The following is a 12,398-nucleotide window of genomic DNA, read 5'->3' as shown; positions in this document are numbered from 1 at the left end:
CTCTGAGCCCATTACTTTCTTCAGAGTTTGACCTTTCAGTTGCAAACAAAATCTTCACAATGTGAGCTCTTACTGTGTTGTGTTCTTGCGCCTTGAGCCTGCAAAAGGAACGACTCTTCAAGGCCACCTCAAGATTTGTCTGTCGTACAAGTGAAGTGCTTTTGTAACCACTTCAGCACCCTCTTGGCTCCTGAGAGTTGATGCCTTTGCACAAGACAGTTAATAATAGCTAATGATATCGGGGCCTTGCCAGGGGCCTAGACGAGCACTTGGTTGTGTAACTCTGACTTGATAGGTACTGTTTTGTTTTGTTTTGTTTTTTCCACTACAGATAGTACCCGCTGGCTATGCCTATGTAATTGGTTTGACCTCATGAGAGATTAGAATTGTCTCATTAATTTCAGTGGGTTGTTCAGTTTTGGAGCACAATGCAAAGTGCAGCAGGATTTCGTGGCTGATCAGTTAGCAATCTGCTGAATATGCTTGCACAATGCGGTTGGATAATTTAGATGTCTGAGATCAAAAAAAAAAAACAATTAGGTATTTTTATCTATTCCCTGGGGGCTTCTGAGGGATTGTGCCTTGTTATCTCATCCCTGGGATTCCTCCAGTTTAGTTTTGAATATTCCCAGCATGAATTATTATCTCTTGCTTTGAAAGGCTATGGCATTGATTAACAGCTCTGACTCTTCGGTAGTTTTTCTCTGCTTGTTTCAATCTGAATTTCTTTTTTTATCCAGGTACGGGCCTTGTTCCTGGGTGAAAGGAAAAAATGGAAAGATGTGAATCTCTAAGTACAGAGATGATGACAGCAAGAGGAAGAAAGCTGCGGAATCAATTAGAAAATATGCTGTATGTTGCACACAGCATATTTAGATTGCTGTCATTTCCCTCTTTCGCTTACCCTGCTTTTAGACTTAAAAGGCAAGAGTAGTTGTATCTTGTTCCAGAACTGTAATCTAATGTGCACCGTATGTAAGTGACAGCACTTCTTAATACAGGAGTGGTCACACTTTACCTGCAGCAAAAAGCCCCTGACTGACGCTATTAGCTGGCGACGTTATTAAGGGAAGGACCCGGGGTGGTGTGTGAAGCAGTGCGGGGTTAGCCATGTGCATTGCGTTAAACCCAGCAGGGATGCAGTCAGACAAAAGCATCAGTACTTCGGGAAAAACGGAAGACTGGGGAAATGTCTCGCCTAAAGAATAGGGCCTAAAGAATTCCTTGGCCTCCAATAAAACTGCAGAAAGATTTTCAAGAGAAAGTGAAAGTGCCATGCTGGCACCAAAGGAGTTCATCCTCTACCGGGGAGGGTGCATGTCTCGGTAGTGCAGGGGTGCTCCTCCTTCCTTTATGGGCACTTTGAAGCATGAGACTTTCCCCAGTCTGTCACTGTGGCTTGACTCTGTCTCCAGACAGAGAAAAAACTACACCGCATTCACAGGCATAAGCTGTTATTATTGCGATGCTGACCGTGCAAGAGATGCCTGACAAAACCTGAAACACCGCACCCGCGCGAGCAGCCACGCTCCGGCCTGCAGGCCCGGGCAGTCCCGCTGGATCGGCTGACGCAGCCCGTGTCTGCAGGCGGCTCAGGATTGCTGCGGAGGAGCCAGCAGACTCCAATGCGGGCAGCTAAGGCGGACTGCGGACAGCCAGCCGCACAGGGCTGAGCCTGCTCTGCCGGGCAGGATCATCTCCGGGTGGCCGCGGAGGCCAGGAGCCCTGTGGCTGTAGGGCAGCTGCCAGGGCCTGGACAGGTGCCGAGAGGGCCCGCGGGCACCAACAGAGCCCTTGGGGTGCTGTGGGCACAGAGAGGCTCGGCTGAGGGGGCCACCGGGCAATGGAGTGCTGGCAGGGGCCGTGGGGGGCTGAGGGGGCCACCACGGGGCGCTGGCTGGGCCCTCAGAGCAGCGGGCACTGTAGGCATCTAGGGGGCCCTTCAGAGCTGGGGGCGGACCTCAGAGCTGTGGGATGCCGAGAGGACCCCCGGGGCCATGGGGTGCGGTGGGGCAGGCGAGGCCCGCGGGGTGCCTCGGGGGCCGGCCGCAGCCCTCAGCCCCGCTGGCCGCCGCTCCCGCCGCTGCCCGTAACCCGGCGGCGGAAGCGGCAGCCGGCTCCAGCCGCCCAATGGGCTGGGGCTGCGCGGCGGCGGGGCCCGTCACTTCCTGGCCCTGCAGCCGGCGGCAGCGAGGCGAGAGCCGGGGCCGGGGGCGGCGGGACCCGCAGCCTGCCCGGCGCCCGCCACCAACATGCCCTTTGACTTCAGGAGGTGAGTGCGGCCGGGCGAGCCGCCCACCCCCCCGCGGCGACCGGCCTCGCCTGCCGCTCGGCGGGGCCGCCGCTCCCCGCCCGGCCTCCCCCGGTCCCGCCGCCCCCGGCCGGGGCAGGCAGCGCGGGCGGCGGTGGGCGCCTCCCGCCCGGGAGCAGCCGCTTGTGTGAGGCCGCCCCGCAACAGCGAGGCGAGGGCCGGGCCCGTGACCGGCTGCGGGCGAGGTGAAACCCGAGGGAGGAGGGATGGAAGAAGTAGGTCTGGGCAGGGAAGGGACGTGGGAAACTGGGAGGCTCAGCCCAGCGAGCGGCTGTTATTATATAACGCTGTTGTGCAAAGCCAGAAGGAGGTGTGCGGAGTTTCGGGCTCCCCCGGGCGGGAGGGGTGGAGCGGCGGGGCCTCGGGGGTGAGCGCTGCGGGTGTCGCACAGGGCCCCGCAGCGGGTGTCGGGGTGAAGGCGCTGGGCCCCTTCTCCCGCAGCAGCTTTGGGAGGTCACTCGTTACGGTGAGGCTACGTGTGAGAAAAGCCGGGCGCCGTGGTTCTCCGATGGCCAGGAAACAACGTCGGCGCCTCCACCTTTGGTTGTGGCATTTTGAGCAGGTGTGAGTTGTGGGATTTGGCCTTCCTGCAGGCGCCTGTGTCCCATGGGCCATCGCAGTCAGTTTCGGATACCAAAGCGGAAGCGAAAAAGACCCCTTTGACTCAAACGGAGCTGAAATAGTAACTGTGGATTCATTTTCTTTTTGAGCCATTCCTGAACCAAAGATTTGTAACTTTCCAAATTCATAGATGCCATGGGGAAGACGCACGCATGCGTTTTCTCATGTAGGTTTTACTAGAGCATTAACATTACAATAAAAAATACAGGCATTTTTGGGAATCGAGAGATAGAGTTGTTGCTTGATGCTTCTCATGTAGGACCATCATGAACCATATATCTGCACCCCTTTGAGATGATGGGGGGAAATGGTGATGTTGCAGTTTTTTAGTTCTCCCAAACAAAAGTTGTGTATTGTATTTTTGCTGTAATTCTAAATCAGGCCTCTTATTTATACAGGCTAACAGGATCTTGTATGTGATCCATGGGGCACTATTGAACATGGAGGCAGTTGCTTCTGAATGAAAACTTGCTGAAGCTGGAAACAGCATCTGCTGGATCATGTGGGATCCGGGGCCCAGAGCCCCGTTTCTGCTTTTGTGTAAAATTTGGTAGAAAAAGTCTTCTCAGCTTTGGAGCCATTCTGCCAGCTGCAAATCCCATTGCCGTCTATTTTCAGACTTGTACAATACATGAACAATAAGGGATCCTGGGTTGTGGCTGTCACTTTGTAATAGCAGATAAAGAAAATGTTATTTCGGATGTCTTCGAAAGTGTAATTTTTGTTGGATCTCAGAATGTGCATGTGAAAACACTGGCTCACCAAGAGTAGTCATCTTAAGAGACAGCACTAGTGCTTCACTTTGGAATGGAACAAAGACATTAAGTAAAGGCTGAGTTGCAGAGTTTGTGTTAATGAGTTACAAAAACATAGAGGCATCAGTTCAGATCTGCATTTTAAAGATTCGCAATTGCAAATAACTACTTTGTCATTCAGATTGGAGGGTTAGAATAGACACTCCAAAGCACCTTCTCAAATAATGTAAGCTTACTGAAGTTCAGCTTTCTCGCAAAGATGAATTTTTAAAAGAATGCCATTGATAACAAGAACTTTATATTTAAAGGTACAGAGAAACTATTGTCATGCACAACAAACCACTTTCCTGTTTTAGAAGCGTGAACAGAGTTCAGGACCAAAATTTTTGCAAAGGTTAGACACTATCTTTTAGCTGTTGTGGTTTTTGTTCATTGTGCAGTCAGTGGAACTGCTGAGGTTGGAAAATTTTACTGTCGTAGGTAAAATATGATGCATACATTAAAAAAATGTACAGTTACTTCCTGACAACTATAGAACATACAATACAATACTCTTAGAGAAATAAGGTTACCACCTGGAGTAAATTTCTGAATGAAGAGGTGATGTTTTTCATCATGTAAAATGCAAGGTTTTCCAGAGATTTCAACTGGATGTTCTCTTTGGCAGGTACAGTTTGGCACCTTGTCTTTAGCACACTCTTTAAAGTGGTTGTTATGCCTATGTATGATTAGAGGGTTGGACTGTTACGAAACTTTTTAAATTGCCCGTGTATATCTTCTAGAGTCCAAAATTCAGAGGTTCCAGATGGAAAGGCATTGTGTTCTTATAGAGGCCACAGATTTCACAGGTCTGTGTTGCTAATGCATCTGAACAAATCACTGTCCTTAACTGCTCTGCTAGGGCATTTGGGAAGGCAAGTTCTTTTTTTGTTGTATCCTCCCCTCACTTAGAGCTTTTAGTTTTGATATTTTAGAGTGGCAGGACATTGACAGCTAACATCAGTTGTAGTGAGGGGCATAGTAGACCAGCTAGAAGTTTGGGACTCGAGCTCTGTTTCCACACAAAATAGCTCTAAGAGGAATAGGTTGCCACAGTCTCATCTGGAGAAGATAGAGACAAAAATGACAAGTAATGAAAACAGCCCATGACCAAAAAGTTCTTCACCAACTAAAAGTCAAAGAAAGCATTTCCATCCATGTGACTAAATCTCTTTCCTGTCTCCTAGACTTATGGGTTCATATTTTGGGCAGACTGAACAACTCAAAGTGCTTGAACATGTTTCTTGGAAGTTGTCTCCATGGGTTAGAGTCTGAGGTGTATTGGTATCCGATATGGAAGTAGCTTGTTTTGTTACTTGTACTTTTTCGTACTGTACTTTTTTTTTTCTGTAGGACTTCTGTTTTCTTGGCTTATCAATGGTTCCCTTTGCTAATATAAAATGCATTCAATTTGTAAATAAAATAATATTTTCACAGTAAAGTAATTTCAAGTGAATAATAATCATTCTGTCCCAAGTATCTTTAGGGTTTTAATAATACTTAGTACTTACCTAATGCTTTTCATTTTTCAAAGCATTTCATTCGCACTAATCTCTACAGTCCTGCTGTGATGTTGGTAAGGAACCAAGTTTTCAGCTTCCAGATTGGAGCCTTCAGTACAGGTCTGTTCAGTGCATGTCACGAGACACCAGCCCTCCTACAGAACTACTAAATCGGTTTGTATTTCTGGAAGGCCTGGTTCTTTCTTATTTTTTTAAAACCTATTTGGCTGCAAGAGAGAGACAGATTTTTCCTTGTTGCCTCTCCCCCTGGTTTGTTAGAACTTGTGTCAGCAAAGCAGCTTCATACGTATTTGATTGGGGATTTTGAGTTATATCACTGGAGCTGAAAGGGTATTTCCCCTTTGAGCCTTTAAGACCCAGTGTCACCTGCGTACTTGCAGCATGTGTGGATGGTTAAAATCGTAATTAGATTAAACTGTAAGCCTGGGTCATCTTGAATGGTGATTGTGGGCCAGAAGGTTTCTCACTTGTGATCCAGTTAGCAGGAAGGCTTAGCTTCAGCAGTGAACGTCAGTGCTGGACTTTATACTGCTCTGGTGTTGAGAATTAGAGAACTAAAAATGAAGTGACTCCTGTGCACTGGACGTGGACATGGTAGAGAGAAACGTTGCTGCGAGTTCTCTTGAATTTGTTGGCTTTTCTTGGCATCTGCCTATTTGCATGAAAGAGTTACTGATGGCTTTGTAGCAGATACTGAAACTTCTGAACTATTTTGGTAGCTTTAACTGATTAGACTGAGAAAAACTAAAATAGACTGTTCTGAAATCAAGTTTTTGTTCTAATTGTGGGCAATTCTCAGTTGCGCACTGGCCACTTTTTTGGCATAGAGTGGCAAATACCCGGGAATCCTTATTTTTATATTTAACTGAGAAATTCAGAATTTATTTTCCACGATTAATCATTGTGATGTTTTCATTAGGGTGTTTTTTTTGTTTGGTTGGTTTTTGTTGGTGGTGGTTTTTATGGCTTGATAACCTGAATGAAGTAACAGTATGTTATGCCTGGATTTTGGAGGTCATGGGAAAGCAGCCAGACTTAGAAGGGATTTAAATTTAAATGCTGATTTAAAGTGGAAGTTCTTTGCTGCAAAGACTCTTATTCCATCAGCGCAGTACAACGGGCCCCCATAGTCAGCTGTTCTTTGGCACATCTGTGATAAATGATACTTTTTACGTGAGTATTCTCATTCAGATGTAAACAACATTTTTGTTGCTTTGGGACACAGACGGGTCTATGTCTTTTTTAAATCAAACTGTCCAGTCTTAACCGAAGCTGACACACTTCCAACCTTGTTGCCTTTAGGAGAGGCAGTATGTTTGGTTTTAATTTAGACCTAAGAGTTTGATGGCTAATAGGCAAACTGATGCTCAAGACACCTGACCTGGCACAGTTGCGAAACCGGTGATACAGACTGCTTCAGCAACATCAGGGAGGTCTGTTTGTCTGCCTTCGATTCCCGACCAGATTAGTGAGGGCAAACCAGTAGATTGTAGGCGATTTGGAGTCTTAGGAGAAAAATCTTTTCCAGACTAACCAACCCCTTGGACAACAATTTCTCATTCACTTGTGAGCCAAAGGAAAATAGCTTTATTTTAGTCTTCAGGCTTAAGAAAAGAAGGAACAAAGCTGTCTTTGGTAATCCTTCCATTTTTCTTTCAACAGGTTTGTGAGAGTCACAACTTAAAATCTTTCTGCAACCCCTCAAATCTCACTTAAACTTGTATGGGATTTGTTCGGCCTATGTTTGAACATTTGCCAATTGTTAAGCAGAAATGGTGACTACGCGATGTTTTGGCACTGCCTAATAAATATCAAATGTTAGTGGAAACATACATATTTGCTCAGGAGTTTTAATTTGGAATCTCTTTGTGAAGTCTCAACCAGCTCCGCGTTTCTCATCGGATCGTGGTGCTCTGTACTCCATCCACCTCCTTGCTCTTTCCCAGCACGTTGTCTGACTAGCTGCATTAACACACACTAGTTCATTGGCAAAATTAGTCGCTGAACTTACTTTACAAATGAGCTCATGGTGCCTCTCCTATAGATGGTACACGGCGGCGATAGCAGCAGGTAGGTGCGTTCTTGGCTGAAACAACGTGGGGAGGACAAGAGAGAAGGATAAACAGCTAAGGCCGGCTGGTACTGCTTCTCCTGACTGAATGAGTTGTGCCTGCTGCTTTGTGTGTAGGAATGGCATATCAGAAAGGTTTGCATGTGTCCTGTACGAAACTCTGCATGGTCATGCTCACTTCCACAGCCATAGACGTTGCCACTTGTACAATGATTTTTTTCCAAATCTTAATCCTGTATGTGATTGAGCTGGTACCTGTCACTTCCTAAATTAATGTCTACATTTATAACTAGTGGCTGTAACGTCGTTCTGTGTTGGTTAGGTAGTTGCCTCTCTACACTTTGAAGGGACCTGCACTTTTTCTCTCTAGCCACTGAAGCGATAGCTTACCGCTTCAGAGCGCCTGGTAACTCTGCAGGCGTATTTTCATCTTGAACTGCAGCCACATCTGGCAAGCATGTTCCACTTCACATTGTGCAATGTCGCTGGTAAACAAGCCTTCCGAGTGGTATTGCTGCCACCTTACGTAATTACCAAAGTTGATTTTGGTGCCAGGCAGTACCATGACTAACTTTGTTTCAACAATAGCCCTTTGAGGGCACCTGAGAAATTATTCTGCAGTCACAGCAGTCAGATGGGCAAGCAGAGTTGTACAGACAAAGTCTATTGATGTTTATGCCACAAATAACTGATTATGCATAGCGTGCACATGTGTAAATATTTCTTCCTAAGTCTCCCTAATGCATTATTTATCTTAAAATATAGTTGGAGTAGAAAACTTTTCCTGAGTAAGTACAGAAGTATTAAGGTCTGGCTTTATAGGAAAGTTTTGTATTGTTCCTTCTGAACTTTAACTGTCCTCCTTTGTTCCCTCGTTGATGACACAGATGCTTTCTTCATGCCATCATAGTTCATTGCTGTGAAAATGACTGAATCACACTGTAAACAGAGTTGAAGCAATACCACCAGTGTGGAGTGAGAAGCTGTGGAAGTTGTTGAGCTTGTATTTTGGAAGTGTGCATGTGTATTTTTTAGGCTTGTAATTCAAATGGTGGAGGTGGTGAGAAAAAAATACCCTTGCAACGAAAGAAGAAATAGTAGAATCATCTGGGTTTTTTGCCTTCTGTCCAAGCCCAAGCCCTGAAGTGTTGTCTAGGTATTCCTGTACTGAGCCAGCTGCCCCCAAAATGGAAAACTTGTTCTGCCAAAAATTTATTAACCAGAATTTTGCCATAGTGTACAAAATCTTCCTTATACTGAAATGTGGAGTACACACAAGTAGGGACTGCAATTAGATAGATGGACAGTGCGATTGGCTGCATTTGAATTGTGTGTGCTTGGATGTTTGCTTTTTTGTTTGGTTGGTTTTTAAGGATGTTTCCAAATGAGATGTATCTAGTTTAATCCAGAGAAGCCAGAAAGATTGGCATTTAATAGAAGAGCCTTCAAAATACTATGTTAATATAGACAGGCATGTATTACTACTAACTGGATTTCAGGCACTAATAGCTTAGTATTTATTTAACAGTCATATCCTAAGGCAGATCACTTGCCTCCCTAATTGCTGTCCATTTCTGTAGACCACTGTGTGCTGTGAATAAAACAAGGTTGGAGAGCCTGCTAAAACACCAGTACAGCCAGTAATGTAAATATGACTGTGTGTTTTCTGATAAAAGTGAAGTCTCAGAGCGTCACTCAGATTCCACGTCACTCTAAATCAAGTGTGACCCTACTGAACTGAAATCTGAATCTGGCTGCTGCATTATAACAAGTGATATCTGCTATTAAATGCTGATAAACCTGGTCCCCAGCTACAAGCTGCAGTTCTATCTTGGGTCTGTATCAGTCACGTTTTTGTAGTGGGGTAGCATCTTACGGATGTTTCTTGGAAACTGAGTCAAAACCAGGAACTTCACTTGGAAGCTAGATAATACATTTGATTTGTACTTGCTTGTAGGTAACACAGTTATATACAACTAAAAAAATAGGACTGAGTTGTAGAAGCACATACAGAAATTCTCGTCTCCTTAGATTGGAATATAAATAGGAGAACCTGAGCTGGTCACTGCATGTTTATTGATATTGTTAGGTTAGAAACTGAAAAAGTACGATATATTTGAATCCCTGCTGGATGCTCTGGGTAAGGGTATGTTTTTTGCCCCTAAATCTTGTGTATTAAGAATGGCTTTTGTCCTATAGAAATTGCTTTGGAGGAGAAGGAAGACTTTGTGTTGTGTGTCTATACAGCAGTCAAGGCCATTGTCTACTCCCTCAAGTCAGGGTTGTGCTATTCTTAACTCTCTTCAGCTTCAGGCAAATAGCAGTCCCGTTCTGAGCCTCAGTTACTGATTTGTTTCAATTCCACTTTGCAGAGCAGTGGCTGAACAGTTTTTGCTTGGAGTGGTTTTCTTGGCCTGGTCCAGCATGAGATGGTGAGCCTAGCAGATGTCCAGGAGTTTCCCTTATTGACGTGGAGAAATCCCTCTGTCATGCAGTGGGGTATGGATGGGCCTGTGTGCTTTTGAGGGAAGCCTTCTGAAGGTGGAGCTATTTTTTTCACCCCCCTCCTTTTTTTTTTTCTTCTCCAGATATTATATTTGTTCTGTTTTGTACAAATCTCTGATTTGTGTGCTGTCCTTAAGCTGGGACTTAAACCTTTCAGAAAGCAGCATCCACAAATAAAATTTACACGGTTCTGATGCTAAATTAATTTTACCAGATCTTGTTTCAATGTCTTCAGCAGTACAAGGCAGCAGCAGAGTCTTAATGTTTTGTGATTCCTAGAAGCTATGGGAGAGACTGGTACAACTCTTTTTCCATAGCTGTGTCCTGTTTTTGCTCTGAGTTGTGTGTAGGTGATTTCTTGGAAATCACAGTCCAAGTTTGAATTTTGTTAAGTGTCTACTGGAGATCAGGACTTTGTGTCTGTCGAGAGGGCTGAGGAGTTGGCGGCTGAGGCCAGTAGCACTGGCAATACTGGGAACCAGCAGCTGCGGGCAGCGAGATGGAGCCGGAGGCACATGGCAGGAGGCAGAGGAACCCTGCGCTGGCAGGTCTCAAATTGGGAATGGGAGAGACGTTCAGGACTGGTGGGCTTACAAAGGAGGGAATGGGTGAGGGACGGTGCTGGAGGAAGTGTCTGGGGGATGCGATGGTGGGAGGCGCTGGGGAGCTGCGAGAGCAAGAATCTCTGAGCTTAAGGGGGACGAAGGCTCCGTGACAGGAAGAGTTAACAGTCTACTTATGACATTCAAGTATCTGAACAATTTACTTAGTTTGGGGAGCAGCCATATATGTTTAATCCTGTTCCCTGTTCTCTCTGCCTCCATTCTCTCTTTCTGATCTCCAGAATACGGTACTACCATTCAGAAATACAATTGCTCTTGTTTACAGTCCAGTGAAGGGCTGGATCCCTTTAAATACCAGTCCCCTTACTTGAACATTTTTTCTTCATGACACTTTTCTCCTGTTTTGATGAAGCACAGTATAGTTTGCTCACTTTATTAAAAATACATTTCTCTTCCATCCTTCATTTTGACACCGGCTTCACTGCCTAAAAGGAAGTAAAATGCTTGCTGGCAAGGCTCCACCATTGAGTATTTGAGATTATAAATACTTTCCTCCTCCTAATTACCTTTGAAATATGTTTAAGCCTACCATTTTATTTTGGAAAAAAAATGTGATGTACCGCTTCCTCTCTTCCATTCTTCAGTGCCACCTAAAATAGTTTGCACTTTTGGCGTATTTCACCAATAGCAATTGCTGTGTATTCCTGGGCAATAGAGAACAAGCTTCTTACTCACTGAAAGAATAAGAGCACAAAATTTAGAACATGGTTGACAAAAAGGTGTTATGCAGGACAGCACAATGGAGTCGGGGAAGCTGGCAGAAGAGAGAAAACAGGAGAACTAGCTCCTTGGAAAGAAATCGATTTAAACGGCAGAATGTATTCATTTTTTGTGACCTCTTTCTGCAAGTCTTTTGTCCTAGACATAAATGTGTTTGGGTTTTTTTTTCCCTATACAAATGCTGTACCTGCTAAGTAACTAGCAGACCAGATGACATAACGCTGCAGAGGCTGATGCCTCCGACATTCTCTCAGCCCCTTTCTCTAAATGTCCAGTTACCCAAAGGCTGGATTATATAATTAATGGCAGTCCTCCTGGCTAACCTTGTTTTCTTGTTCTCAGTACTCCTCCTTGTTTCAGAAACTTCCTCTGTAGGTTTCATTATGTTCTTGGAACTAGAATTAAGAGGGAGGAGCTGGCTGGCAAGGAAACCTATTCCTGCATTTCACTCCTGGGCTTAAAAGTGTGGAGAGTCAGCAGGTCAAAAAAAAATATTATTTGGAGGATCATGCTTTGAAAACTGGTGTGATGTTGTGAGTGACAAGTCAGTTATACAGAATTTGAAAATTGCAGCCTTCACTTGCTTGCAATACAGAAAAACTAGTTTAAATCCACATTAGCCCCTCCATCTCCTTGTCTGGTTCTTCGCATATCAGAGCTTGCTCAAAGTAGTTCTGGATTAAAGAGTTTCCAATATAATTTTGAAGCCTTGAGAGTTTGTCCATTAAAGCTCAATTTCTGCAGTATGTGTGTTAATACCCTATTGTGTGTAAATGAGGACTAGCTGATTACTTAATGATGTTTGTATACTATCTGCTGTTACGCAGGTGTTAATCTTACAAAATGTGTTAATAACTGCTTGGTATTTACAAGTATCGGCTTATTAGTCCTGCTCTGAATCTTTATTTGCATCTCGAACTCACATTCAGGGCCAAGCTTTGGTAGCTGTGTATTCAATGTTTACTTTCTGTGTGAAACTTAGATTAACAGAATCACCTTATTTTACTTTCCACATGCTTGGAAGTGTGTGTCCCAATTCACAAAACCATTTCTGATCAAGATTGTTCGTAAACATGCACTCTAGGCACAAGCCTCTTGCTAAACCAAGGCTTAGCTCTTGCAGTACACATCCAGTTGTTTTCATAAGCACATCTTCCTGGAGCTTTCCTTGTACAGACCTTCAAAAAGTTGGAACTTTGATTGGAAATTCTTCATATTTCTTCAGTTTTT

At 44.7% G+C, this 12,398-nt stretch overlaps 1 protein-coding gene across 1 annotated transcript in view; it reads left to right on the top strand.

Moving 5' to 3' along the window:
* Positions 1 to 2,151: 2,151 nt before the first annotated feature.
* ERGIC1 (endoplasmic reticulum-golgi intermediate compartment 1) overlaps positions 2,152 to 12,398 on the top strand; it is a 61,178-nt gene continuing 50,931 nt past the window's right edge. Inside the window, exon 1 of the mRNA XM_075164397.1 lies at positions 2,152 to 2,272. Within this exon, the coding sequence (XP_075020498.1) occupies positions 2,253 to 2,272 (20 nt within the window). The 5' untranslated portion in view covers positions 2,152 to 2,252. The remainder of the gene's footprint in view (positions 2,273 to 12,398) is intronic.

The sequence above is a fragment of the Calonectris borealis genome, chromosome 15, assembly GCF_964195595.1.
Source record: "Calonectris borealis chromosome 15, bCalBor7.hap1.2, whole genome shotgun sequence".
Lineage (NCBI taxonomy): Eukaryota > Metazoa > Chordata > Aves > Procellariiformes > Procellariidae > Calonectris > Calonectris borealis.
This window is presented reverse-complemented; position numbering and strand designations above follow the sequence as displayed.